A 27,049-nucleotide genomic window follows, 5' to 3' on the forward strand; every position below is an offset into this window, starting at 1 on the left:
TTGAATGGATTTTTTTCAGTATTTAAAGATATGGAAACAATTGAAGGTGTCTTGGAAATAACAAGCAACGAGAGGAGTTTCCCCAGGAGCTGTGCCTTGGGCTGGCAGCCCGTGTTCAGGACGTTTTTGGGAAGGGCCTGCAGCGGGGCTCACGGCACCCCACAGCCTGGCCCTGCTCCGGCCTAGCGAGCTGCCTCCTCAAGAAACGGCTGCCTGCGGGACGCTCGCCTCTCCCCCGAGGCCGGCGCATCGTTATGGTTTGCGGTGGAGCTTTTTTCTTCTCACACCGACGCGAATCTCAACAAGAGCCCGCTAAGGCTGCGGTGAGCGAAACCCGCCGCTTCCCTACGCGGTGACGTAACCGCAACCGCCTCCAGCCTCGCGGCCCCCCCCCCCCGCGGCGGCGCAAAGCCCGACGGGAGTTGTAGTCCCTCGGCCGCCCCGCTTACAGGAGCCGCCGGAAAACTACAGCGCCCAGCAAACATCGCGCCCCGCTGAGCCCGCTGGGAGCGGCCCCTGCGGCGGGAAACGCGATGCATCCTGGTATATGTAGTCGAGCTCCCCGCTCCTGCCAGCGCGGGAGGGGGTACGGCAGCGAGGGGAGACTCCATTTCCCGGCGGGCGGCGCGGGCCCCGGCGGCAGAGAGTGGGGAAGCCGGTCAGCGCCGAGATGGCGGTTGATAAGGACCTGCTGCAGCTGGACCTGTACGGCCTGTTGGGGGTCGGCGAGAAGGCGTCGGAGAAGGAGGTCAGGGCCGCGGGCCGGGAACCCTCACGGGGCCGCGGAGAAGCTCGGACCGGGGCCCCCTCTCTTCCCTCCCCGCCTTCGGCGCCTCCAGCCCGGTTCTTCCGCCCCCCGCCTTTCCCTCAGACCGGGGGCTATTGCTGAGGGCAGAAGGCGGCTCGGCCGTGGGGCTGCGTCTGCTGCTCTCCGGATATTTAGCTGAGCGATTGCTCCAAGCTCTGTTTCAATGTGATATCTCTGCCCTGGGCACTGCTGCGTTGTCGGCTGGAGCTGTTAATAAGTGGGAAAGCCCGTTTTTTCTGATGTTGGCTTTGCTGTGCTCAATATACCCTTCTGTTTTCTTCTCTTAAGCCAGCGGGGTGAGGCCTGGCTTTGGAAGAGAGTGAAATCAGTTGGAGAGAACTGCAAAATTAGTCTTAGATGACGTTTCTCTCACTTTGTTTGTTTATGTGCCTTCAGAAGGAAAGCTCCTCCTGTGTTAACCAAAAATCCAGTTATTAGAGGTCGGTCTAGGTACTGTAGGGTCCCCTGAGCCATCTTATTAATTTTGTGGGTTTGGAATTACATGTTTCTGGTTTTTCCTTTAATAGGTAAGTCAAGACTAAATACAAAAGACTTAGGCTACTGAGCTGGGAAAGGGAAGTAAGACTCTGAGTAAAAGTAACACCTGAACAAGTTAAATGTGAAAGAAAAACTTTATTTTTCCTCTTAGGCTTTCTCTCTTTTTCTCTTTAGCAGTAGAGAGCAATACAATAGGGTGAAACTTGGAAGCTACAGTCTGGGCCTAACCAGCAAATGTGTCTGAGGCTGTCTGGAAGTTCCATATGTCATAAGCACAGAAAGGGAAAAAGCCAAGTGTAATGCACAGGGTTGAATGAGATGAAAGACTTTGGGTGACCTCAGCTTTGCTGCTGAGCTTTCCACCGTGGAAAAAAAAGAGAAAATTACAAATTGGATGTTACAATGTGACTTAAAACCTGACAAGTGTAATTTAGAGTGCTAATCCTTGATGTACTTGCAGCAACCCAAAGACCCTTTGTATTCAGAGAAGCATGGCCAAAAGAGGAACAAAGGAGAGCAAGACTGTTAAAGTAATTTAACCTCACTGTTTAGAGAAGCCTTATCTGAACTTGCCATGTAGAACAGTTATTCTAATAGTTGAGACTGATGCATGGTGAGGGGACTTAGCTCTCTTTTAACTGGAGTATCTCTTTTAACTGGAGTCTTGCTTATGCAGGAGATAGGATTAGCCTGCGAGGCTTTTAGCTGTGCATTTCCCTTCAAGAGCTTTGTCCACCAGGTGGTGCCGGGCCACCACTTATTCCACTCATTTTAGCAGAGGACTGCTTGGCAGTGGAACCGAGCAGCTTTTCTTCCTCTCCTTTCTTGCATGCAGATGTTTTCCTGACAAAGGGAACTCAGATTGTTAAAAGCCTCAGTAGTTACTTAGCTCATAAAGTTGTCATTTTTTCTTTGAAGTGTAGAGGAGATTAAACAGTCTTTGGTCAAAATTTCTTCGCCTTGCCAAACTCAATTGTTGCACAGTAAATGGTACTGTCTCTGCCCCAAACAGCTACAGCTGCAAAGAACACGGTATCCCTCTGGCTAGAAAACTGCCTTGGTGAACCAGACTTGGCTTTGATGATTGTGAGGCTTGACTGTTGTAATGCAATGCACCAAGAAGTAAAACTTCTGCCTTTGAAAAGCTTAGACTCATTCAAAATGTGGCTGCCTGCCTACTAAGTGTCCCGGGCTCAAATGCTTATCCTTGCAGTACAGTGTGATTAAAAAGGACAGGTCACTGCATTGAGGTTGAAAACTGAGCTTTTCAGAGGTCTCTTGCTATTACAGTAGGCTGCTTTACCTTTCAATATGAGGGGGTAACGGAGCTATCAGTTCTCCAAAAATGGCCTTTATTTTCTGTCAGGCCTGGGGGGACATGTAGTCCTGCAAATGAATGCTGGTTCAACCACAGCTTTCTACTTATGATAAGGAGGTGTGTTTTAAGCTAAGCAAAACCAACAACAAAAGAGTTGGTTTTTTTTGTTTCTGCAGTGTTGTTTTTTTTCCCAAGTTGCTTTTTTCAACACAGACTAAACCAGTACCAACCAGTAAATCTCAATTCTGACTCTTGCAGGTTAAGAAAGCATACCGGCAGAAGGCCCTGACTTGTCACCCAGATAAGAACCCCGACGATCCCAGAGCAGGTAAGATGGGGCTGTGCAGACACAAACAACTCTTCATGTTTGCTTTTGCATGTGCAGACTCCTGGAAGTGGCTCTGCTTAACTTCAGGTCTATCTTTGCAGGTAATTAAGGGAATGCCTGGGTATATGTTATGTGAAGTAATATACATATAATATACATACACAGCACTAAGTTATTTTCATCACTATTAGAGAGCTCTGTTTTTTAAGGTTGAATGCATACATGTTGGTTTTAGAAACATCAGTGTTAAGTCAGTGCTGAAATTATATTTGCACTTCTCAGAATCTTCCCACATGGTACTTGAATCCCAGGCCTTTGGCCATGCTGTCCCCAGTGTTTACTGGCTGGTCACTATTTTAATTCATACCTCTCACAGTCCAAACTTCAATAGCAAGCTTATAAATCTTACTATCTATGGGCAATGCCCATTTTGGTCTGTTAGAGACCAGGCCCTGACTCTGTGGAACTGAGTATACCTAAACTGTTAGCCAGGTCTGGCTTCTGCAGCTACTCTGTTTTTAAGTTTTGTATCTACAGGTAGCAGTGAACAGCAGTGGTAACTAAAGGATGCTGTTCATCAGGGCACATCAAAATAAACATTGTTCTCTATCTTGCATTTTCCAGTTTGGGCTACAGTCTTATAGATGGAAAATTTGTAACTGTAGCACAGAGAATTTTTCCACCAGAAAAAAAAAGATTTTGGCAGCAATGAGAGGAAAGCTGAGGGCTTTGATATCTGCAGAAGGTTGAGAAGTGATTTGAAGTGTGTGGGGAGGCCTCTGGCTTATTTGTGTAACCTTCTAGGAAGAGGGTCAGCAATATTGATGTAAAATGCAAAGTTTGAATCTTGGGCTGAAAAGCTATTGATATGAAAGAGAGTCTGTAACAGCCTATTTCAGGCTGACTGCAGGTTGAGTGATATGTTTCTGTAGATGGGTTCTGTTGAATTCATGTTTCAAGATTTCTGTTAAAATGAAATGGTCCCAGTTTTTGTTTCTTAATTTACACTGAAGTTTATGTAACAAATGTCCTTTGAGTTGCGGTGATCTTGGCTATAGGTTGGCTTACAAATACTTTGGAAAGATTATTCTTTTTTCTGATGTTCTGCAGGTCTTTTCCATAAGGGATTGTCTTTTCTGGTTCATCTCCAGGCCGCTAGTATGGTTTTCTGCTTCTTACCCTTTTTTCTTCTAATTCCCAGCGGAAGTCTTCCACCAACTGTCTCAGGCCTTAGCTGTGCTAACAGATGCAGCAGCAAGGGTAAGGATGCCCATCCCTTGGTGATGTTGGGATTGTGTGGTCTTATTCTCTGCAAGCATGCCAGAGAAGTATTGGAAACTCGCTTCCTGTCTGTCCTGCTCTCTTCTCCAATTGTGACTTCATGAGTGCAAGTCTCATCTGTTATTCTCTGAGATCAAATAGTAGGTGCCAGATAAGAACTTGGGCAAATGTTCTTTTTCTGATTTGATGTGCTGAGAGTAGCTCTGTCCATTTGCTGCAAGGGTGAGATACTGTCTTTAATAATGTATTGGACTGGAGCATATCCCATTTAAAAAAATAAATGACAACCACCACTGATTCAGGGATGCATTAAATTCCCATGACAGCGGTGCATTTGCAGTTCCCTTGAAGTCAAGGTCTGACAAATAAATATTATCTAGATGTGATTGCTAAGGCTCAAAGCCTTTCTTTCCATCGTGCACAAGAGACTTGTAAACAGAAAAGCTGAATCATAGTAATGATCTCTATCCTTTTGCTGCAAGAGCTTTGCAGGCTTCCAGATGTAGCTTGGACTGTTTACTTGCTGTGAGGAAGTGGTTGAGTGCCTACTGCTCAAGGCCGGGAAGTAATCTGGACATGTGAAGGGAAAGGATAAAAACAAAATAAAAATGAGCAAGTAACTCTATCCAGATGAACTCAGGAGAGAAGGCATATTAAAATTTCAGATGATAAGATTTAAAAACATGAAATAACTCTCCTCTTTTCAAACATTGGCAAAGCTTGTAATCTCCTCTCCAAGGGGCACTTAAGCTTTTGGCACCCAAGAACTTCTTGGCTTCTACATTTTAAAAAGGAAAAAGTGTTTGGCAAACCCTTCCCATGCAGGAAAGGAAAAATATCAGCTTTTCTAGTTTACTAAACAAGACCAGTGCTTTCCTGTACAGCTATTCTACAAGTAATACTTGAGCATTTGTGCTGGTCTGTGCTTTACCTACTACAGAAAAGTTCTGTGTAGGTTGATGAACAGATTATCAACTGGTTTAAACAGGTGCTAGTGAAATTGCCAGTTTACCCCAGTTAAGTTTCTATAGTGCTAAATGGAATGTTGATGTGTTATTGCTCCTGAAGAGTTCTGATGGTCTTTGATCTAATACGTTCATGTGAGTCAAACAGCTGTCTTGTGAATAAATCTGTCATATAAAATAGACCTTTTTAATTGTAAAACTTTGCTCTAAACCAAACTTGATCTGTTACCAGTGCCCCTAAAGCTACTTTTGGCATGTTCAGGAAACTAAAATATTCTTCCCACCTCTGACGATGGGTCAGACTTTCTCTCCAGTATGCTTTGCAGTTATTCCTGGACTTCCTCACCCTTTCAGGCTCCATCTGGAGATCCCTGGGCCTCTTCTCATGTTTTCAGGGTATTTGTGTTAACTTCCAACGCTTTTAGGAGGAATGCTAGCAAGAAGCAGAAAATGCTTCCCCTCTGCTTAGTGTTTCAATATCTGATCTCGCCTTTATTCACTGCTTTCCATTTTATCTCTTCTGCTTTATATAGTTTCACACTATTGTGTTGGTTCTTTGACAGGCGGCATATGACAAAGTGAGAAAGGCTAAGAAGCAAGCTGCAGAAAGGACGCAAAAACTTGATGAGAAGCGAAAGAAAGTAAAGCTTGGTAATAAAATCAAAACTCCATTTTCTCTTGGCTTGAAGTCTTCGTTAGCTGGGTGTTTGCATTTCTTCTACCACTGGAACTCGCCATTGATTAATCTGCTGTCCATTTGTGATGGTTGTGGTTTCTTTATGCCCAGTACAATATAGTAGCCATCTGAAATCTCCTCCTGCAGTTGTATCTGGGGATGGTCCTGCTCTGGGAAGGAATTAGGGGTTTTGATGACTGTTAAGACTGCTGATACATTGATGTGCCTGGGCAGAGGAGAGGTAGCAGAGCTATCAGGACTCTACTTTGAAATTGGTGTAGGTGTAGCCAAGTTTGTGATCTTCTCATCCACCTCTAGTCAGCAGTGAAAATTCTTTGGATTGTTTTAATTTTGTTTCTTTCTCTGCAGATCTTGAAGCCAGAGAACGAGAAGCCCAGACCCATGAAAGTGAAGAGGAGGAGATCAGGATAACGAGATCATTAGAACAAGAAGTAATGATAAATTCTTAGATTTCTCTGCTTCTTTTGAGAAGAATTGCTGGAAGTCTTTGCAGTCATAATGAAAACCATGTGATGAGATGCGGCAAATCTATGTATATCAGTCCTTCAGCCTTTCGGATTAATGGGCTCTATGAAAGAGGCATGTCCAAGGGATCTTGTAGCATCTGGCAAATGTGTCAATCTCAGGATTTTATTTATCTGCCCTTTTCCTTTTGCATAGCAGACAATAACAACAGCTAATTGGTTATATGCTGGCTGGTAGGGACTGTGTCACTAGGAACATGAGGGGTCCAATTTTAAGAGCCCTGGAGCTGTCACAGGGGAACTAGCAGGAGGGTTGCCCCAGGAGATGGGTATAAGACAAAAGCTGTCCTTGGCAAACTTTAGCTGGCATGAACCAACCATGGAACTGTGCCCTCAGATATCCATGCTGTCTTACCTTTGCTGTAGATAATACGCCTGCGTGAAGAAGGCTCCCGTCAGCTTGAGGAGCAGCAGAGACTCATTCAAGAACAGATCCGGCTTGAAAGAGAGCAGCACATCCAAGGTGAGAACAGATGAGATTGGAGCCCTCAGCCAAACTACATGCACGTGGGACTCCAACTCTTCTGTAGACAGAGCTCACGTACAGATGCAGCCTTCTGACTTGGTCACATTGCCATATGTGGGATCCTACTTAGCACCTTTTTCAGGGATAAGTTGAAAGACTAGTATTTCTATGGGGTTGCTTTCTTATATGTGGCATGCTGCTCTTCAACATGTTGTTGCTGCTCCTTTTCAATAAATATTCTAAGGCATTGAACCTAGATGGTCTGATGTGGAGCCCCATGATGCTGGAGGGAGCCTAAAGTCCTGCTCATCTGTCACAATTAAAGCAGTCAGTGTTGCAGACTCAAAATAGGGAATGATTTGAGTCTGTAAAAAATAGTTGTCATTGGGTTACTACTTCTGTATCCCCTTGAAAGTCCTCAGTACCTATCACCCAAAAGGGACTCCGTGTGGTGAATAAAGTTTTTAGTCTACGATTGCTGAGGCTTTACTTTCTGGAATTTGGTTCTGTCATGTTCCTTGGGCATACACAGTCTTCATCCCAGGTTTGTACAAAGACCAGCAACAAATGTGTTGGGAAATGAGCAACACACTGAATTGGAAAACATCTGCATTCTGTGCTGCCATACAACAGTAGGTAGTTATCGTGTTTGAAGTTGTCTCCCTCTAATTCTTGTGGGCTGTTCAGTAGCTATGGTTAGTCTCCTTCATACAGGAGGGGATGAGACTTTTCCAGAATCCCAGAACCTCATCCTTTGGTATTCCTGAGCCTCACTCCCATCCACACATTTCTACAGTGAATTGCCTTTTTTAATATTCTGTATCTGTGTGGGCTTAAAAATACAGTTTTATGTTTCAGAAAGTTCTGTTCTTTCCAAAACTAATTAGAGTGCTGTTCAGGTTTTCAGTTCAATGGGAAGATTTATTGTCTCTTGCTTTCTACCCCTTTCATTCTGGCAGAGGCTATAGCATAATATCTGTTGCTTTCTCACAGGAAAAATATTAATCTGAGTTAAAAAAAATAACACCAGAGGTCCAGATGCAGAAACTTTTTGGGGTCACCAAGGTTTATTCAGCCCACCCTAGTCTTTCTTAACTTAATTTCACGTATCAGGAATTGGGGAGGATGTTGACCATTTGCTTAGTGTAAAACACTTTGAGATCCTTGCAATGAGAGCACATCATTACAAAGTATTTAGTTGCAGGGCCAGATTAAATTCTTAGGCTATGCTATCCTTTTTTTGTCTGCCCTTAATGTTTCTGCACTTGTTCCCACCAGCACAACCCTCTTGCAGGGGAAAAATGTTGCAGAATCTTAACAGGTCTCCTGCTTGTATTTTTACTTAGCTGTTTCTAGCCTTGATTGTGGCGAGTCTGGGCATCATAGAAGGGAAAAATGCTGACATCCAATATTCAGTTTGTACTACAGTTCCTGATTAGTGTTGCACAAGACTTGGGGCTGAAATGGTCTAGTGGAAATTCGGAAGTGTTTGCTGTTGCCATACATACATTCTCAGGGTGAATTTTGTGCTAAATGCTCTCTAGTCGAGGAGTTTTCACCTATGTCCTTTCCATCTTTTTTTGCTTTCCCCTCTTTAGGCAAACAAGTAAGAAATGGAGCAGAAGGCAAAATAACTCCCAAACTCAAAGTAAGATATCCTTATAAAGCTGGGTTTTGGTGAAGGCTGATAGAATATTATGCAGCTTTGGAAAACAGAAGGGACACTTCAACTCTGCTGAACTGGCATGTCCCTTTGTACAGTGGAGGTGAAGTTCCTCTATCTAATGTGTATCATGCATGCAAACAGCTCCTGTCACTGCCTTTAAAATACCCTTCCTCCCTCACCCTTTTCTCTACTGTCTGGTCTAGATTTTTGAGCCTGAAATTGAGTTGTCTCTGCTTTAGGCACGGGGAGACATCTGCTTATTACCCTGATATAGCCATTAGTGTGCTTTGAAGTATTATCTTTTTTTATTTCAGTGAGCAGTGTTTCTCCCTGTTCCCCAAATAATTTGTTCCCTTTGCACATTCTGATGTTGAAATCACTGTCTTGGCAATTCTGGGAGTGTAGCTGTAAATAGCAAACTTGGTTATTGTGCAGGTGGCAGGAGCTGTATTGAATGTGGCAACATGTGTTCAAATGGACAAAATTAACTGTCATGTTTATTTCCCAGCTAAAATGGAAATGCAGGAAAGAAGATGAGACAAGAGGGGGATACTCAAAAGACGTTCTGTTGCGGATCCTACAAAAGGTCCTGTCTGACACTCCTTCCTATTACTTGATCTTCCCCTGCTCTCAGTGGTATAAGAAAGGATAGTAAATTCTGGGAAGCTACATATAAACCGGAGTGGCTCATTTTGTTCTGTTGTCCAGCTTTCTCACTCATGCCATTTTCAGAGATTGTCAGCATGATCCATTAGCTGTGAACTGTTCCCCGGCTAGCACCTCTGTCTCATTCCCAGCAGGGACTCCTGCTGAAACAGAGCAACTGCAAACTCTTCCCACTGAATGGTTCATGCCCTGTATAAAAGTTAGACTGTGTGGTTATGGTGCACTTTTGCCTTCACTTAAAGCACTTGTACATTAGCTGCTGTGGGAAGTTCAGAGACAGGAATAGACAAGCCTTTGATCTGATTAATCCCAGCATGTGGTTGTTATTTTCCCTTCATGCAAGTATCTCCTGTAGCTCTGACTGAGCTGAGTGGCCCTCTTGCACTGGGGCTTGCTGGAAGCAAAGTGTGTAGCTCCATGCCTCCCCAGAATTATTTCCTGGAGGGACAAATTATGACAGGTTGGGATCAGTGGAAGCATCATGCAAGACAAAGGGTGATGTCTCAAGCCTCATGTCTGTGAAAACACATTTTCTCTGCGTTCGTTCCATAGATGAACTTGGCTCCTCTTCTGGGTCTGTAATTAACTTTTTTCTTCCTTTGTCTTACAGTATGGCGATGTGCTCAATTTGTTGATCTCAAGTAGGAAGACTGGGAGTGCAGTCGTGGAATTTGCTACGGTTAAGGCTGCTGTAAGTCTGGCAGAGACCCCAGATGTGTGTAGTGGAGAGTGGGCAAGAAGGGGTGTTGCAGAAGGGAAGGGTTAGCAGACTGACAGCCTAGAGATGCTACCTTGTCATTAAGGCAGTGGAGAAGGGTAATGAGAGTCTAAAGGTATAGATGCATGAAGGGAGTGGCAAAGCTGGAGGCATAAACCCAGAGCAGATCATGCACATAAACAAGCAGGCTGTGCATGTAAAAGGCTGAGGAAAGAGACACTGTTTTAAAAAGCAGGCACTGAGCCATTTAATCAGCTCTCACTGAAGGTGAATTACCCATTGTGGAGATGGGCTTAATGAGTTTTAAAGGTTATATCAGGCATTTGCAGTTTAAAAGAAATCAAAATGTCTTGACTCACTGAGTTCTAATAATTCATGTGGCTGTGGAAACAGAACTCATCAGTTACCCTTAATTTTAGTAGTTCCATCAACTTATACTGTACAAGAGTCTCTATTCCTTGTCACCTGTTCTTTCACTCATATATCCAAATAATCAAAAACCCAGAATTGTCTGTGACCTGTTTATCAAACGTACTGGCAGTGTTATGTTCTATCTATGCTTCATGCAGATACAGACCTTAAAGGGTGCTTCTCATGTAGGGCAGCTGTGAAATCTTCATTGTTTGTGCCCTACTTGGCCTTGATGCCAGGCCAGGATGGAAAAACTTTTGATTGTTAGTGACCTGTGAGGGAGTGGGGTCTGAAATTCAGATGGTGATGGAAGAATATTTTCATTGGTAGGAGATGGCTGTGAAGAATGAAGTTGGCCTAATAGATAATCCTCTAAAGATTTCCTGGCTGGAGGGCCAGCCCCGGAACAATCCCAGCACTGTCCTTTCTGACAGCACTAGTCAGCCTAGGACTTCACAGGTAAGGAGACACAGGCTGCTGTTATTTGAATCTGTTTCTATAGCAACCTAAATTTAACAGTGTGCTTTGCATTTATGGTAAGATACATTGATTCTCAGCAGAGCTGAAAAGAAGCTCTTAATGAAAGGCCTGCCTTTCTGATGAGCCTTTTTGTGCTGAAGCAGTGGCTTTTTTAAAGGACCTTTTGCCTGAGTAGCAGCACAGTGAGAACACAAGCTATTTGGATGACTGGATCTTTGCATAATCTCATGCTCTGTCTTCCAAGTGAAAAACAAGGATGTTCCTTGCTCAGCCCAAAACCTCTAGTGCCGTTCTTCTGGATTTTTTCTAATGTACTTTGACTGTGGGAATCCTCTGGCTGATAGCTGGTTGAAATGGGTCTCCTAGAAAGCCTCTTTAGAGAGGCTTGGTTACGCACTGCATTCACAAGAGGATGAAATTTCAGTGCTGAAAGGAAACCTATATTCTTAGGGTCTGCAGGAGGGAAGAGAAAGCAATATCAAATTAAATATCCTTGTAGAGACTTTATTGTCTGTTCTGGGTCCTCTTTACCAGTGTGGTTACTTTGAGTGCAGGGTGTTTGTTAACTCTTAGCTGCTTCCTGTTTATTTCACCAGATAATCCCTCTGAAGCTGTTGCTCTTGAATAGCAAGTGTATTCCAATCCCAAAACACATGGAAGGCAATAACATCTAGTGGTTAAAAATATAGAAACCAATCTGAGGACGTGCTGCAGCACATTGTTGGCTCTCCATTACCCCTTGCTCCTGTTGGCCCTCTGGAGTGGGGGATGTATCCACTTTTGAAGGATGGTACATTAAACTTTGCTCTATAGCACAGAATTTATCTTGTGCTCTGCATGTCTTCTGATCTAGTTAGTAATTCCTTGGCTGTGAAGGTGTGAAGGGACCTGAGATCCTTTGCTGTTTTTTTCAGTTCCAGTCCAAACTTCATGTGACACTTATTCCCCTCTACTCCTTCCCTGTGGTATAAAGATCAAAAAGATCTAATTGCTGAGAGGACTCCTTCCTCATGCTCTACAGGTGCCCTTAGTCTGTGTGTCTGTCTCAGTCAGCCTTGTGTGTGATCACTACCTAAATATTTTAGCAGTTCGTGAGATTGTTCTGTACATTCACCCTCCTGACTTTTTGTTAAGTACTTTATAGTAGATACATTTATACATCAGAATGCCTTGTTGTTAACCTAGTTTTGTTTAGGGTTGTATGTTTTCACTTGGGATGCATGTTCTTTGAACAGCCTGGCCTGAGCAGCATAGTTTCCCAGAAATCTGGGGCAAAGGCAGTTACAGCATCATAGCCCAGGAGCCAGACAGATCTGCACAATGTAGAACCAGTGAGAGTCCTGCAGACACAGCAGATTCACAGAGGTGGCCAGAGTGTTAGAAGGCAAATTGGGGGAAAAAAAGCAGAATCCAGTCCAGTTTATTTGAGTATCTCTTGCTAGTAGAGAATGACAACTGGCTCTGAAGAGCTCATTCATACCTAAGGGGGTTGCTGGTGCAATTGGAGCTTGGTAGTGGATTCTTGCCTCTGTGGGTTCAAAAGCCCTGGCTTTTGACTGAGTTTATCTTGGCTTGTTTCCATGACCAAAGCTTGTTGGTGTGGAACTGCAGTGTCTGCCTGCTGTGAAGGATTAGCTTGGTGGAGCAGCAAGAGAGCAGGTTAAAGCAGCAAATGGTGTTTGTGTTGTGTGGAGGTGGTGACTCCCTTCTGTCCCAACATGGCCTCATCAATCCCATATTAGCTCTCAAAATGGTGAGGAGTTATGGCCAGTGACTTACATCCTTTCCCAAAAATTGTACTGCTGATGCTTTTCTGTCCTTTCAACTGCTTTTGTGTAAGCAGCTGCAATGTCTTTGATTACATTGCAGTCTTGCTGTCCAGGCTAAGATCTCCAAGCTGCTCTGGTTCCTGCTTTTCCTAGTTCCTACTCTAGACCCTCCCCAAATCCTCCTGCTGCTTCCACTAGGATGCTTCCAAAATCTGTAATGTAATAGCTTCTCTTGGCTGTACTGCTTCCAGTTGACTTATTCTTTGTCATCAGCTCTTCAACTCTAGACTATGCAAAATGAACTCTTTCAGATATCTTTTACCACTGCCTCAACCTACTCCCTGCCTCATCCTTTCATACCCAGTCTGGCTTCCCAGCCATCAGGGTCCACATTCTTGCTTTCAAGCTGCACTAGTCTCATTCTGATTTAAGCTGCCCTCGCTTCCTATTTGCTGCTCCCTCTGGGTTGCTCCTATTTTTATCTGAATCCATCCCTGTTTGCTCCCACTCTGTGCAAATGCAGCTCCTTCCCTGCTCTGCTTCAGAAAACAGCCGAAGACCTGCAGCGTTCTCATGGCAACGCACTCACAACTCATCCGCTTCAGAGCTGTCTGCTCCCTGCCTGGGGTAGTCAGCCAGGAGCTGTGCACCAAAGTCTTCAAATAAAGGACAGCTGCACACTAACTAGACCAGGGGGGCTTTGGAAGCAGTTCCCAGGTGAAAGCAAGGCTGATTGTTGAAAAGTGGTGCTGTGAGGAGGCAGTAAGTTGCAAGATACTTGCCCTCCACAGTCTTGGTTGGCTTGTTTTCTTCTACAGCAATGGGTGCACGTTGTCCAGCAGTTCCTGGAGAGCTGCTGGAGCCAAACAGGTGAGTTATGCTTGAATTACAAAAGCTGTGGATTAGCCAGTGTTACTGTAGGCTAACTGAGAGCAATGACTATTTGATTGCTGCAGCTCTGAATGGTTCAAAGCACACAACAGCTGTACAATGCTGTGAAGAGCATATTTTGCCACTAGAACAGCATGAAGCACTCGCTTCTGGGAAAGCCTTCCTTGCACCTTTAGTAGCAGGATCTCCCCACCAGTGCTCCTCATTCATTTTGGGACATTCATTCAGCCATGTTAAAGTGCTGAGAAAAGCCTTCTGTTTGGCACTCTTGCATCTTTTCTAAGCTCCTTTGAGGTTTCACAGAGTTTGTTTTATATTATCTGACTTTACAGCCTGATGTGAATCTAGTAGGTTAAGAGCTGTCTGTGCCTTCTCTGAAATGTCTCTGTGCACTCTGCTGTAGCCAGCTTCCAAAGCTTATGGTTATCTGGGTGCATGGAGGTTTTATTTTTTGATTTTTTTTTAAAAAGTCCTAGTATCTAATCTAGCTATGAAAAAGGTAAGAATTGGTGACCCAGTAGTTTCTGCAGTGTCCTTTTAATAGTTTGCCCTGACGCTGCCTAATGTTCTCAGCCTGGCAGAGCCCTTCCCGCTGTCCAGCTCACAGGTTAAAGAACTCTTCATTTCAATGCTGGGTCTTGACCTGGACTGCGTGCACTCTCCTCAGGGGAAGATAAAGTACCAGCAGCTCTAGCCTTCCAGCCCAGAAAAGCAGAGCCATGCTGCTTCCCCACCCTCATAAAAACCTGAAGTGCTAGAGGATAGATCTTGGTCACTACAGATAAGGGACCTGTGCTCTTGGTGCCTGGGCTCTTTCTGGCTTGCTACCAATGAAATGAGGCAACAAGACGCTTCCAGTCACAGATACATTTATTCTTCCACATCTGTACAGCTGATAGATCAGTGCATGCTTCAAGCAGCAGTATCTAGAGAAACTTCTCCTGCTAATAGGATAAATAAACTGCTGTTGCTGTATCACAAGCCTACATGGATGCTTACCTGTTTCCAGGCTGGGAGTGCCAACTGCACTTGAGTTAGGGGAAAAGAAACCCACAAGAAAAAAAAAAGGAGGAATGGCTTTGATTTTTCACATCCAAACATGGTGGGAGAAGAAACACCAATTTTTGTCTCTTGACCCTTGCCATAGCTATGGCTTTGAGATGCAATGCTACTGTCTCCTTGCAAGCTGCCTGCTTATCCACAAATGATGTATGCCATATCCCTTTCTGTCCGTGTTCCGCAGTGTCACAGCCACATCCCCAAAATAACAAGTCTTTTGCCAAACAATGCCATTCTTCCATGAGAAGGAGATGCACAGTAAAGAGTGGGAAATTCCTGGTGTGGAGAATGGAAACTTGCCCACGAGGTTCCAGCAGACAGTGCTCTCATCTGAGCACAGAGCCTGTGAGCTCTGCTCCAAAGGACTCCTTGGCAAGGACAAGGACAGTCTGTAGTGGGTAAGGCAAGAACAACAAAACAGGCCACACACAACAGGAATGCTGCAGTATGCTTCCTCCCGCTAGGACTAGAGAAACTGGCAGCAGCAAGTAAAGGTGATATGTTAAATGATAAATACCTTCAAATGGCATAATCTCTTGGATTCTGTTTCCTGAGGGTCTGCAGAACATCCTCGAGAAGCGATAGCCCCAAATCCACTTTGAAGGACAGGAAGGGATCAGACAGGTCAGAAAGAGTGGTGCCATTCTGGGAACCTGTCTCTGAGGTCCCACAGTCTGTAGCCTGGTCCTTGTGGAATTGAGTTTGAGTGGCCTTGTGGTATTGATGAGTAGCACCAGAAAAGGAGAGGTCAGAGTGAGAATCTGTGTGATCAATGATGTTAGGGCAGCTAGAACTGTCCAGGTACAGCCGGGGAGGCTTGGGAGGTGCTTGTGCCTTGGCTAGGTTTTGCTCACTCTGACATGACAGGTAATCAGACTTGTCCTTCAGATCCCTCAAGCATTCCCTCTTCTGGCACTGTCCATCGCTGTCCAGAGTGTGGCTGTTCTGATTCAAGATGATGACTTGGTTGCCCAGCTTTTTGTGTCTCCTGAGTGAGAAACGTCTGAAGAACGTTGTGGACTTAATGGACCCTCTCCGCCAAGTATCCATGCTGATGAAAGGCAACGAGAAGGAAACTGCTGATTCTTCACAGACAGGTGTTGGACTTAAGTCGCAGGATCAGCAGCAAGCCACGCAACAGGAACAACCTCTTCCTTCCCTGTTCCCGTAGCTGGAAGGAGAACAGAGAGGCTGGTATTGCAGGAAACGCAAACTTCACACTACGTCCTGGTGTTAAGGAGCAATTGGCCTGTCTTAGATATTAAGGAGTCTCCTCCTTCAGTGGAGAAGGAATGGCAATGTCTGAGCTTATTAAATCTGTGCTGCAGAAACAAGCTGATGAAGAATAGCAAAGGCACACAGTCACCATGAGAACAGATTTAATCTAGCATCTAGAACAGAAGGGCACTTTGGTACCATGGTAACCAGCCACCTTCATGGTGAAGGGCACAGTATAAAAATCTCAGTGGGTGGTTAGGAAGGAAGACGGTGACTCAGTCACACTGAAGGAAACCAAAGAAATACAGTCAAGTGGAAATTTAAAAAGCAACAAAATGCAGAGGTAGAAGACAAATGTTAGGAAAATTGAATGCAAAATAGACTTACGCTGTGTGAGAGCAGCACCTGAGTCCAACAGGCGGAGAGGAGAAACTGCTGAAGCGCTTGGAGAACTGTGACTGCCACGTTCACCAGTATGCTGGGATGTTGGAAGAAGCAAGTCAGTCCACGGATGATTCAGCCAGGTTGGACCTGGAATGCTAAAAATCCACAAGACCTCCTTCTCTTCATGTGCCTCCTGTCACTGCTTCCCAGGCTGCAGTTCCTTGTGCGTATGTATTTGTTTTGAGCCAAGCCCTTGCTGAGTCAGCCACGTCAGAAACTGGGTTTTACACTATTGGTAATTGCCAGGATTGCAGGAAGTAGGTGTGTAGAGTGGCAAAGCATCAGCCCACACTCTGCCTGAGGAGAAAGCAAGCTCACTTAGAGGCACCCGGATTGCTTGAGAACTGTCAACATGAATATCGACTTGTAGCCCATCTTGAATCAGGCTGTTTCTTCTCTTGGTGCTCTCCCTTTTGCCACTTCTGATGGCTTGTTGTATCAGCAGGGCTCCCAAATGAGGCTGGAAATCTCTTGTCTGTTTTAAATTTAAATCCAGAGTGTGAGGTAGTGATTCAGGTTTGTATGGGTGATTCATCTGCATGAGTCTTATCTAGGCTATTTCATGTAGCCAAGCAAGTGACAGTAAGTATCTGTGGTTAGTGAACAGGAACTTTGAAGAAGCCTAGTTCTGCCACTGAAGGCTGATACAATCTGGTGCTTTCTCAGACACTGAAAATCTGTGCTGTGCAGTATTGAAAGGTTACTTCATTCATGCAGCTCCTAAGACACCAATTACGGCATATTAGTCTCAATTTCCTGGTCTGTTTCTCATCTATTGTGGGCTTCTATTTTGTCCTTGCAGCTAGACACTCTGCAGCTGGTGGAACCACTTTGCTGGCACATGATAACAAATTTGCACTTGCCCCATTTTCGTGCAGAATCTTATTTAGCTATTCTATTGCCTTTTCATCCCTTCTATTTTCTATTTAAGATGTCCTTAAATCACCACTAAATCTAGTTCCTAGAAAAATGAACATGAGATTTTTTTCATTCACCTTCTGTCAAGATGCTTTTATTTCTACCTGAACTGTCAAGCAAATGAGATGGGTGTTTCCAAGCATTGTAGTGCTTTGAATACATCTGAAATAGTAAGGCCACCTACTAATGTTAAATGGCTTTTGAAAGCAGAGTGCCAAAACCACCACTTTGCTCTGTGATAGCAGCTGTCATCTGCTGCCTACATTTATTAGAGTCTGCAACCACCACTTAGATGATGTGACAGTTGCTACCACACACAGCAGAAAGGCTCCAAGAGGTTTTGAGAACTAAAAAGCTCTTGTCAGGTTTGGGAACGTACCTGGTGATTTTCTTTCTGCAGCCGCTTCCATGACTAAACCACAGAAAGGTTTGATTTTTTTTTTATGGCATTAGCCTTTATAACAGATGAAGTGTATGCTGGACTTTGTGCACCAGTGTTGTACGTGCAGAGCAAGCTTGTCATCCAAAATAACCAGACACAACGAGGCAAGCCATGCTTCCCTGTCCAACCTTGTGAGCAGCAAAAGGGTAATTCAGGCTCCCTGTCTGTCCCACTCTGTCTCGTCGGTAACACTGTTATGAAGCAGGCTATTTTCTGTAGGCTAGGCAGCTTTTGCACCTTATCTGATTTCTCTGGGGTCATGCTATGAACCACCTTCCTGACTCAAATGTGCATGTTGTGAGCGTGGTTTCTGGAGAGGGGGGCTGGGGTATATACTGCCCTTGACAAGTTGCATTTGTTTTCTGCTCCTAGGCATCAGTGGTATCAGAACGGGATTACGAGAGCCTGGTGATGATGCGGATGCGCCAAGCAGCAGAGAGGCAGCAGCTTATTGAACAGCTCAAGCGGGAAGACGAGGAAGAGTCTCACACCTAACATGAGTATGGATTCTCCCCACCCCATCATTCTTCATTTCCAAAGCTGTTTCTTAAATTAAGTCAATAAACCTCCTTTTTTTTAAAACTGTTGTAGGAATGCAAACTCTCAGTGACTGCAGCCCTTATCCCTTTCCAGAGCAGGGGAAAAAATGGCTGCATAAGCTTCAGAGTAAGTGTATTAACCTGTCAGTCTGTGTACTCAGAGCAGCTGCCCAGTCACAGAGGACAGGGTGTGAGGTGCTATCAGAACACCAAACCTTGGAGCGTTTTTTTAATTCCTGAAAGCTTGTTCAGGAGCTGTGGAGCCAGAAGGCTTTGGCAACAACTGTTTAAAACAACCCACAGAAAGACACTGGTCTCTTTAGAGAAATGTTTTATTGGTGTTACCTCTACAGCAGGATTGATACACAGTCCCAAACAATCCAGCATCGCAGCTGCTGCTGTTAAGATTACAGAGCCTGTACCTGAAATGTTCACAAGCCCTTTCTGTGCTGCTCTAAGGCTATTTCAGGAATAATGTGTTCACTTGAATGGCACTCTTGGGGCTGATGCTGCTAACCACAATCCCAGTTGGGAGAGAAACTGGCCTTGCTGCTGGGTGAAGGGATTCTCAGAGCACTGTGTAGGTTTAGTAGTTCCCCCTTACATTTCAGGGATGAGATAGTATGCCATCCATGCTTGGCCTCCCCTCCATGGCCTGGGAGAAGGCATGCCCTGAACTCTCACAGCTCAGCATGTACCTCTCTGGGGCAGCCCTGAGGAGCAGGCAGACATGTCTGTTGTTTGAGCTTCCTCCAATGCATGCTAAATAGGAGATGATTAAAATGTAAAAAGATATTTGCCAGACTGCCATTCAGATGAATGCAGGGATAGAGCCATCTGTTCTGTGTGTGATTTCATCTGCACTGGGCATACCTTCCTCCCCCTGGTCTTGTGAAATGGCAGGGGTGGCAAGTTTCCATTGGGTCAAGTTTTGCCTCTACACTCCTCTCCCCATGCCTGGAGTCTGGGACAGAAAGGAATTAAGGGGAAAAGTTTGCTGTCAGTCCTGTGTGAGATGATCCCGAGCAGGATCTTGTCCAGGTGGAATGCAGAAGTCTTCCACGCTATTCCTTGTGGAGGCACCACACCAATGTCTGGCCTACGCCTGTCATGCTCACCACCCGGTAACCACAGCTCTCCAGCTTGTTCAGGACTATCCGTGGTGCATCGTTCACATAGTACTCCCAGCTGCAAGCAGGAAAGAGGAGAAATAAAATGAGGTGGAGAAGGAAGGGACAGGAATTTCCTTGTGGAAGTGACTGCCTCACTAGTAAACTGATACAAGACACTGCAGTGACCACATCTGGCATGCTGTCTGTGTGATGCAATGTCTTGGCTAACCAGATGGGGAAGGCCAAAACCCACAGCTACCAAACCAAGGAGGAAGCCTGTCCAAAATGGAAGGGTCATGTTAAATTGAAACGTGGTTTGGGGACCGGTTATCCAAAGCCATGTGCTGCTCAGTTAACTGGGCTGAAACTGCAGCAGAGAGGGTTCACAAGTATTCACAGCTGGGAATTCATGGAAAAAGAGGATAATCTCCACAAAGCAGGGAAGAATGATTCAGGTGTTTCTAAGGAATGAAAGACCAATGTTTTGCCTATGTCAGAGCGTGTCTGTAAATTGGGTGGTTTTGAGAGCCTGTGCTTGAAATTTGAGGATTGGAAAAAAAATGCTGCCTTTAGCCAAGTATTAAGCCTTTGAAAAACCAGAAGTCATCAGTCCTCAACAGAGCTGCCAAACAAGGTGGAGCACAGGCTCCTCTCTACCGGGGCAGTTCAGAGCAGTTGCATGCTGTGGATGTCTGGCAGCTGACGCTTGGGATCTTTGTCCAGCTTTTATTCCTCTATGGTTTCTGCTGGCTCTGTGTATTTGGAGCAGAAGCTGTCCTTCCCTCCGCCTGGTCCCTGAGGCTGCTTCTCCGCGGAAGGCTTGAGGGCTGTGAGATTGCTCCCCCCGTAAAGAAAATAGACGGTGATTGCAGAGTGGCACAATACAGACACAAAATGGGCTGAATTAGGTGGGGAAGTAGCAGAGCTGAAATGGCAAGTATAACCTTCAGTGCTGGATTTGGCAGCCTTTCTGTTCCTTTAACACAGTCTTTTTGGATGCAGTATTTATTCGAGCAGATGGGATAAGCTTCATAATAGTTTAGCTCTTAGATGACTCACTGTGCCAGATAAGCTGATAATGATGGGCTACAGGATCATTGGTGATCTTGTTTGGGCACCTTAACAAAGACTCTCCTGATTTTCATACTAATAACAATAAAAAAGACCCAAAAGCATTTCCGGAGTTGCTCTTGCTAAGATTGCAAAACATTAATGGAGTGGTGAGTGCTTTTAAAGCATGAAAGAACACCAAGATGTGAAAGCTTTTTTTCAGTTTCTCAAGACAGACTATACTTTGCTATAATTATAGATGTGGTGTAAAGATAATATGTATTATTATAAGTGTCTTTGAACTTAATGCTTTCTCCAAGAGGTTTGCCACATACCCTTCAGATTCACATGTTGGAGTTGGTAAATATTCCCATTATGCAAAGGAAGGAGCTGAGGCAGGGATTGTTTGTTATTTGTAGGAACCTAAAAAACTGAGTGGCTGAGCTAAAAGCAGGAAGAAAGCTGAGTTGCCCAGGGCTTTAAACACAGCTCTGTGTTGAGTGAAACAAAAGATTGCATGCAGCGCGTATCAAATATGCCACTGTCTCCGTGTGCAACCGGTCTGAATCAGGATGGAGTGGCTGGGAACGTTTGCAAAGCCTTTCCTCCCAGCTAAATGCCAGCAGGGAACAGAAAAGTCACCCGAGATCGGAGAGGACTTCTGCACTTGCGCATCCTTAAGTACCTGACCCCAGCTGCCCTGCCTCCCAGATGTGCCAAAACCAGAGAGCCCAGATGAGTGTGCATGGGGACGGGATTGAGCTGGGGCAGGAGCGTGCTCCACACGCAGCTGTTTTTAGTGGTGGAGCAGACAACCTCCTAGTGATATCTGCCCAGCTGTCCTTTTAGCGTCCTCGAGGATGGGGTTTGGCTGTGCCCTGGGGAACAGCTAAATTAAAGTATTAGCAGGTGCCTCAGACCTCAACTCCCAAAATTTGACAGAGAGGCATCTGTTTTCATTTAAGACCAAACAGTGCTGATGGCCTTTATAATTACAGGAGGTGCCGGGGACGGTGCCCAGCAGTCATCCACACGTGCACGTCCACCTGGGTGGACCCAGAAGAATCCCCTTTTCTGCAGCAGCCAAGGGCAGGCTTTTGATCCTTGGCCCCGCACCGGCTACGAGAAACACGCAGGCTGGGGCAGAGCCCGGCTCCCCGCTTGCTGAAGCCCAGATGCCCCCCGGGTTCTGCCTCTGCACATCAGATAGGGGAGCAGCAGTGCGTGCCGGCAGCTGATTGAACTTAATGACGTGCCATTTGCAGTAGCTAGTGCAGAGCTGCACAACAGGATCAGTGTTCTCCCTTATTAGAGGCAATTAAGTACTTCATCTGTATATTACAGTGCCCCAGCAGGTCCATGCTGCTTAGACCTTTTCTTTCAGGCTCCCTCCGAGGTCATGTTTAAAGTTTTGGGGCCCACGGTGCTATGGGAAGGGCAAGATTTGCAGCGTCCTATAGCCGGGCTTACTGCTAGCGAAGCCTTGCAGTCAGGTGGATGGAAAACCCTGCTCGGCCGCGGTGCAAATACAGGAGCTCTCATCCCTGGTTGGGATTTCTGGCAGAGAGGCGGCCGGGGCTCACACGCTGGCATGCCGCCGTGCCTCTCGGGGTGTCAGCAGCCACATTCCAGCCAGGTTATTTTCTCCACCCCCTGTTGCTCAAGCGCAAACAGGGAAGACGTGCCGCAGGGACACAGCGGAGTTACCCTGGGTATAACACAAGCCATACCGAGGAGCAGGTGGGGCAAGAGGTGTGGCTCCAGGCCACAGGGAGGGAAGAAAGGTGGTGAATCCACCAGGGAGATCCCATAGACGGCTCAGATCCCTTCTCCCAAACAAGCAAAATGTGGCACTCCGGTTCCTTGTAACGCTGCATCTCCTCCCTGGCTGCTGGGGCAGACACCACGGAGGCATTTTATCTTTCTTTGCCTTTCTTTTCCACCCGAATCCTAGGGATCCTTGCCCCTGTCTCTCAGGAGCCAGCAGCACTTCTTCCTTCTTGAAGCCTCTTCTTTTTCTCCCCCTCGGGTCTCCCTGCCCTCATTGCATAACTCCCTGCCTGCTCCCGGGCTCGGCTTGGCAGGCAGCAGCATGACGCTGACACTGCTGCCAATCTCCCGGCCACCCACAGGGTTGGGAATAGCAGCGCGGAGACGGCTCAGCCCAGCAAACCCACCCAGGGCTGTTTGGCAGGGAGATGAGTGACAGGAGGGGTCCGAGATCAGCCTTCCTGCAGATGCGGGGAGCTGGCAGTGGCCCGAGTTTGCATTTGGAAGGGTTTCTCTTTAATGGGGGTCCTTCGGTATTTTTTTCTAATCTCCTCTTTCTTTAAAATCTCCCACCCTGTTCAGGTTTTTAACGCTGCAGGAGTTGAGGACCCGGACCTCGATGTTTGCCAGGCTGGTACCAAGTAGGTGGGTTTTCCCAGCTCCGCCGATGGAAGTTTGAGAACATACTGGGACCGAGAGGCCCCTTCTGTTTAACGCCTGGTTCTCCTCCTACTCCTCCTCTGCGCCACGGCGTGAGTGGGCAAACTTCAGCAGAAATCTAACTTCTCCTCTCTGTTGTTTTAATTTGCATTTGGGGCTTTGTTTTGCTTTGTGGGTTTTTTTTTTCCCTGGAAAAAAACGAGAAGTGAGATACCAAGTGGGGAAAAAAAGAAAAAAAAAGTGGGCCAAGATGTAAAGAACATGCTGGTAACATCTCCAAGTTGCACTTTGGTGAAGGCTGGTGTCAAACTCGGTGTGGGCAGAGAGAGAGACGGGGACATGGAGAAGCGTCAAATATATACGGCTTGGGAACATGCAGGCTAATGGGTTGGAGTTGGGGGGACGCACGATGGGAAGCAGCTCCAAAAGGAGCCGTCGAGAGGGGCTGGGTCGGATGCTCAGTAACGGGCAGGAACCTCAAGCTGCACTAGAGAGTGTGACGGGACAGACTGCGGATGAGCGTGTCGGGTGGTTTGGCCCCAAAAAAGGCCACAGCCAGAGCACGGCTGCGAGAGGAGGGATGGGCACCGTTTCCTTCTGAGCATCTCAGGGCTGGAAATGATAATAAGACAGAGGAGGTTTGTCTTTAAGGATTACGGGTGGGGTAAAGGCAGATAAAGTTACGCAGAAAGATTCAAATGCTCACTGTGCCTGTTTTATTTCAGCCAGGGCACACATCAGGTAACAGCCAGAAGCATCCCAAGTGTATAAGGGGTAAAGAGAGGGGAGGATGTGGGTCAGGTGCTAAAATGGGGTCAGAGCAAGAAAAAAAGAAAGAACTAAATGAAATATCAGGTAGCATTTCCTTGGGTGAGCATTAACAGGCAGGGGCAAGGACGCGTGCATGCCCTTTCAGCATCAAACTAGTCCCGGCATTAAATGTGCAGCTGGAAGGTGCCATGGTGAATACAAGGAGTGAAAATGTTCCCAGTTTTCTTGGGAAAATAAGGAGAGGGGAGAGCCTGAAACGTCGCAGAGGAGGACTTACAAGTGGTTCCCCAGCATGTTCCTCTTCGTGGCCCCCAGGAAGCTCATCAGGCTGGGATCCGAATGCTCGTCTCCCACCATGGTGGGGCCGACTTCCTGCAGGGAAAGGCAGCAGAGTGGGTGAGCGATGTGCGGCAGCACGGCCAGCCCCCTCCCCGCTCCCCGGGACAGCTCCAGTAAGGGCTTTACTGGGAAGGGAATTATTGTGAGCCACCTGCCCGTCTCAGGAGAGGACCTTGGTGGCTTTGCTCCTGGAGGGCCACCTGCTGGCTGAGCTCACGGTGGCTCTGGTCCTCTGGGATCCACCACTGGGAAGTCTGTAGGACAGCAACGAGGTGCTACTCACAGCTTCATCGTGCAAAACCAGCAAATCTGTGTGTTTTACCATGAAATGAGCACCCCCGGGCCAGTTAGGGACCGTTTGCCTGTCCTGGTAGAAGGCAGCTTTGGGAATGGCTCCACTAACTGGGAAGGGTGAGAAGATCGGGGTGAGAAGGTGCCATGGAGTGACTGGGGCAGATGAGCACCCATGGGATGACGAGGGACAGTCACGCTCCCTTGGAAGCGACAGGAGACCGGAGGAGCTGGGGGGAGGCAGTCAGAGACATGAGTCATCTCACCACCAGAGCCATCAGGTGGACTTCCCACACGTCATATGGGGGGGACGGGGACATTTCTGCACAGTGCTCCAAAAGTGTTATTTTTATGAGATATTCCTGGGCTGGAGGTTTTCCAGAACTAAGTACCAGGGCACAGCAGATAACGACAGCGCCAATGTGACCTCCACAATGATCACCCGCTCCCAACCCACCTCCGGCACAGCCGGGGAGCAGCCAGGGAGGCTGGAAGAGCCAGAAAACACAGCCTTGAACACTGTCCATAGCTATGAGGGCTGGTGAGTGGGAGAGACATCGCATGCACCTCCATTGTGGGACCCACAACCCACCCCTCCTTGCTCAGCGCAGACGGGGGTGCTAAGACGCTCCGTGCTCCAAAACCTACCCCTGCACCCTCCAGGCTATCCCCAAAAATAGTGAGTTTTAATTGATTTTAATAGGTGGAGCAATTGTTTCCTTTTAAATCTCCTCCACACTACTCATTAAAAGTTTGCAAGTGAAAACTGTTCTTCCGAGGGATGTCCCCCATCCACTGGCAAACCTATATCACGTTTATTATCAACACTTTATAATATGCAAAGGGCCGCTCAACCCTAAATAACCTCAGAAATATTCTAAGTATCACCCAGACCATTTTTGACCCCTCTCTTCTCTATCACCCCTTGGAGAAAGCAAACCCCAGGGACAGGACCAGGGTCCCCGAGCCTCGAACAGAGGTTGCACGTGGAGGTTCGCAGGCTGCGTGCTCCGCTGTTGTGGTGAGGAGCCCTTGGTCCCGGGAGCAAACGCAGCAGGATGGGAAACTGCGCACCTTGACCCACGGTGAGTTTAGCAACGAAGTGGCCGGACAGTCTGACAGCAGAGAAAGCAGAGAATTTCTACTTGGCTGGGAGAGCTGAGATAGCTGGTTTGGGGAAAGCGGATGGGTGAGGACTGAATGCAGCAGAGAGGGTGAAACCCCTTCCTGACAGTATCCACCTACAAACCGGCGCTGGCAAATTGCATGTAAATCATGAGCCTCAATCAGACCCCAACTAGAAGCACTTACACAGCGCCACTAATCAAACGTTTTAGCGAGCTGTGCAAACACGCAGCATGCTCCGCTGCCTGGAGCACTGGAAAAGACAGAAACTGAAGCAGAGGAAGAGCCTTCTCCGCTCGCTGCTCCCTGTGCAGCCTTCCTGCCCGCAGCCCAGCACTGTGAACCCCACGGGAGAGATGCCATGGGAGGGAGTGACTTGTCCCCGCCCCAGCCGCTGCCAGGAAAAAGCAGCCAAGTCAAGCACCCCCTGCTAGACCAGAACAGGCTGTTTCCAGCCACGGCTCAGTGCCACGTTTCAGGTTGGAATTGTTTGCTTTGCCTTGCAGAAGAGCAGAGTTTCCAAAGTCTCCGGGGGGGAAACATGCTAAGCGATGATAATCCAGCCTGCCCTGTTGCATGCCTTTCCCTAAAGCGCTATAAACCCCAACCTTGTGGCACTTTCTGTTATCTCAGTCCATAATCACTTAATCAACTTGTATGATGCCAAGTATCACTGCCAACAGATGCCTCGGTGCCGCAGCATCCCCACACGTCCTCATTCTCCATTCGCTGCTCACTTGGTTTGAGACGTGTGTGTAGCGGGACATCTTCAATGACAGCAGCAGCATCTTTCACCAAACTCCTGCCAGCTTGTCGATTTGCTTTTTGCACCATTACCCCCTTCCTATCGCAAAAACACGTTGTCAAGTTTTGGCCTTCAGACGTATAGTTCCCCTTTGTGTTGGGAAAAGGAAAAAAACCCAAATACATGGCTATCTGCTCTTGCAGCCCTGGCGGGACGTGCCAGCCGACAGCAGGTCAGCAGCAACTGCTCTGTGGACTGCAGATGCTGCAATCATTAGGAAGTAACGTTTCCTTTATGTCTTTATATGGGAATAACGGGCTGCGCCCTCAGTCCAGGTCTCGGCCAGAGATCCCTGCCGCTGCTTGGGCTGCTGCGCAACAGCCCCGCTGCCAGCAATGCCCTTCCCTTTGGCTACGGCTGCATTTTCCACTGTGAAACGGCTATTCGGGGAAGAGGGAAAACCTATAGTGAGGACACATGGCCAGAGATTCGGTTCTTCGACGTTCATGGGATCCTACAACAAGTTTCCCTAGTCGTGTTCTTTGCTGTTCAAGAGGGGAGGGTTTTAGGGGGAAAGGGGCAGGGGTACGGGCACCCGAGCGCTCTCCCCCTCCCCGACACCCGCTGCCCCGGGGAAGCGCCGAAGGGACGGGGTGAAGGGGGGCGCGAGGGCGGTTGTGCACAGCCTGGTCACGCCCGACACCTCGCACCGGGCGTCAGCAGCTGGGGCACAGCGCGGCCGTGCCGGGGGTCCCCCAAATCTGCGGGGCATCACCCCCAGAACCCCGCGCCCCCCCCCAGCAGCAGGTGCGGCCCAGCCCGGGACAGCAGCAAGGGCAGCCGGAGACAGCGGTGCCCGTTGCAACCGGGGGCTGAGCGTGTCCCGCCGCTCACGTCGGTCCCTCCCCGTCCCGGTGGCGGCTGCGCCCCCCGTCCGCGTTCCCCCCCCATCCCCGGCAGCTCCCGCCGCCGCTCCGGGGCCGGGGGGCCGCGGCGGGGCGGACTCACCATGCGGATCTGCGTGCTGATGAGGAGGTAGGGCATCGTCCCGCCGCCGCTGCCGCCCCGCGCTGCCGCCGC

At 47.3% G+C, this 27,049-nt stretch overlaps 3 protein-coding genes across 4 annotated transcripts; 1 reads left to right on the forward strand and 2 right to left on the reverse strand.

The window, feature by feature from the left end:
- The first annotated feature begins 632 nt into the window (after positions 1–632).
- DNAJC17 (DnaJ heat shock protein family (Hsp40) member C17) lies at positions 633–22,842 on the forward strand. 2 transcript variants are annotated; one of them, XM_076343614.1, is made up of 12 exons: positions 633–748; positions 2,883–2,952; positions 4,154–4,212; positions 5,762–5,849; positions 6,244–6,326; positions 6,786–6,882; positions 8,484–8,533; positions 9,060–9,137; positions 9,828–9,908; positions 10,677–10,805; positions 17,940–18,067; positions 22,621–22,842. In XM_076343614.1, exons 1-11 carry the CDS (start codon positions 671–673, stop codon positions 18,060–18,062), a joined length of 936 nt encoding a protein of 311 aa, XP_076199729.1. In that variant the 5' UTR covers positions 633–670; the 3' UTR covers positions 18,063–18,067; positions 22,621–22,842. The 2 variants fall into 2 exon arrangements, with proteins under 2 accessions (XP_076199729.1, XP_076199728.1); XM_076343613.1 differs by lacking the exon at positions 22,621–22,842 and having other exon boundaries at positions 17,940–18,149.
- Positions 14,347–17,054, reverse strand: C7H15orf62 (chromosome 7 C15orf62 homolog). Its single transcript, XM_076343615.1, has 2 exons — positions 16,151–17,054; positions 14,347–15,716 (listed from the first exon to the last, which is right to left on the reverse strand). The coding sequence occupies exon 2, from the start codon at positions 15,593–15,595 to the stop codon at positions 15,065–15,067; it is 531 nt and encodes a 176-aa protein (XP_076199730.1). The 5' UTR covers positions 15,596–15,716; positions 16,151–17,054; the 3' UTR covers positions 14,347–15,064.
- Positions 18,421–27,049, reverse strand: GCHFR (GTP cyclohydrolase I feedback regulator). The gene is made up of 3 exons (XM_076343616.1): positions 26,978–27,049; positions 23,747–23,841; positions 18,421–19,294 (listed from the first exon to the last, which is right to left on the reverse strand). Exons 1-3 carry the CDS (start codon positions 27,011–27,013, stop codon positions 19,171–19,173), a joined length of 255 nt encoding a protein of 84 aa, XP_076199731.1. The 5' UTR covers positions 27,014–27,049; the 3' UTR covers positions 18,421–19,170.

Source organism: Aptenodytes patagonicus, chromosome 7 (genome assembly GCF_965638725.1).
Source record: "Aptenodytes patagonicus chromosome 7, bAptPat1.pri.cur, whole genome shotgun sequence".
NCBI classification, from domain to species: Eukaryota; Metazoa; Chordata; class Aves; order Sphenisciformes; family Spheniscidae; genus Aptenodytes; species Aptenodytes patagonicus.

Bases quoted from the DNA above. Each gene is read 5' to 3' on its own strand.
- DNAJC17 (XM_076343614.1), top strand. From the start codon at position 671: ATGGCGGTTGATAAGGACCTGCTGCAGCTGGACCTGTACGGCCTGTTG. The intron at 2,953-4,153 runs GTAAGATGGGGC...TCTAATTCCCAG, and splicing joins CCCCGACGATCCCAGAGCAG to CGGAAGTCTTCCACCAACTG. The intron at 10,806-17,939 runs GTAAGGAGACAC...TTCTGCTCCTAG, and splicing joins GTCAGCCTAGGACTTCACAG to GCATCAGTGGTATCAGAACG.
- C7H15orf62 (XM_076343615.1), bottom strand. From the start codon at position 15,595: ATGGATACTTGGCGGAGAGGGTCCATTAAGTCCACAACGTTCTTCAGA.
- GCHFR (XM_076343616.1), bottom strand. From the start codon at position 27,013: ATGCCCTACCTCCTCATCAGCACGCAGATCCGCATG. The intron at 23,842-26,977 runs GTGAGTCCGCCC...CTTTCCCTGCAG, and splicing joins TCAGCACGCAGATCCGCATG to GAAGTCGGCCCCACCATGGT. The intron at 19,295-23,746 runs GTAAGTCCTCCT...TCCTGCTTGCAG, and splicing joins AACATGCTGGGGAACCACTT to CTGGGAGTACTATGTGAACG.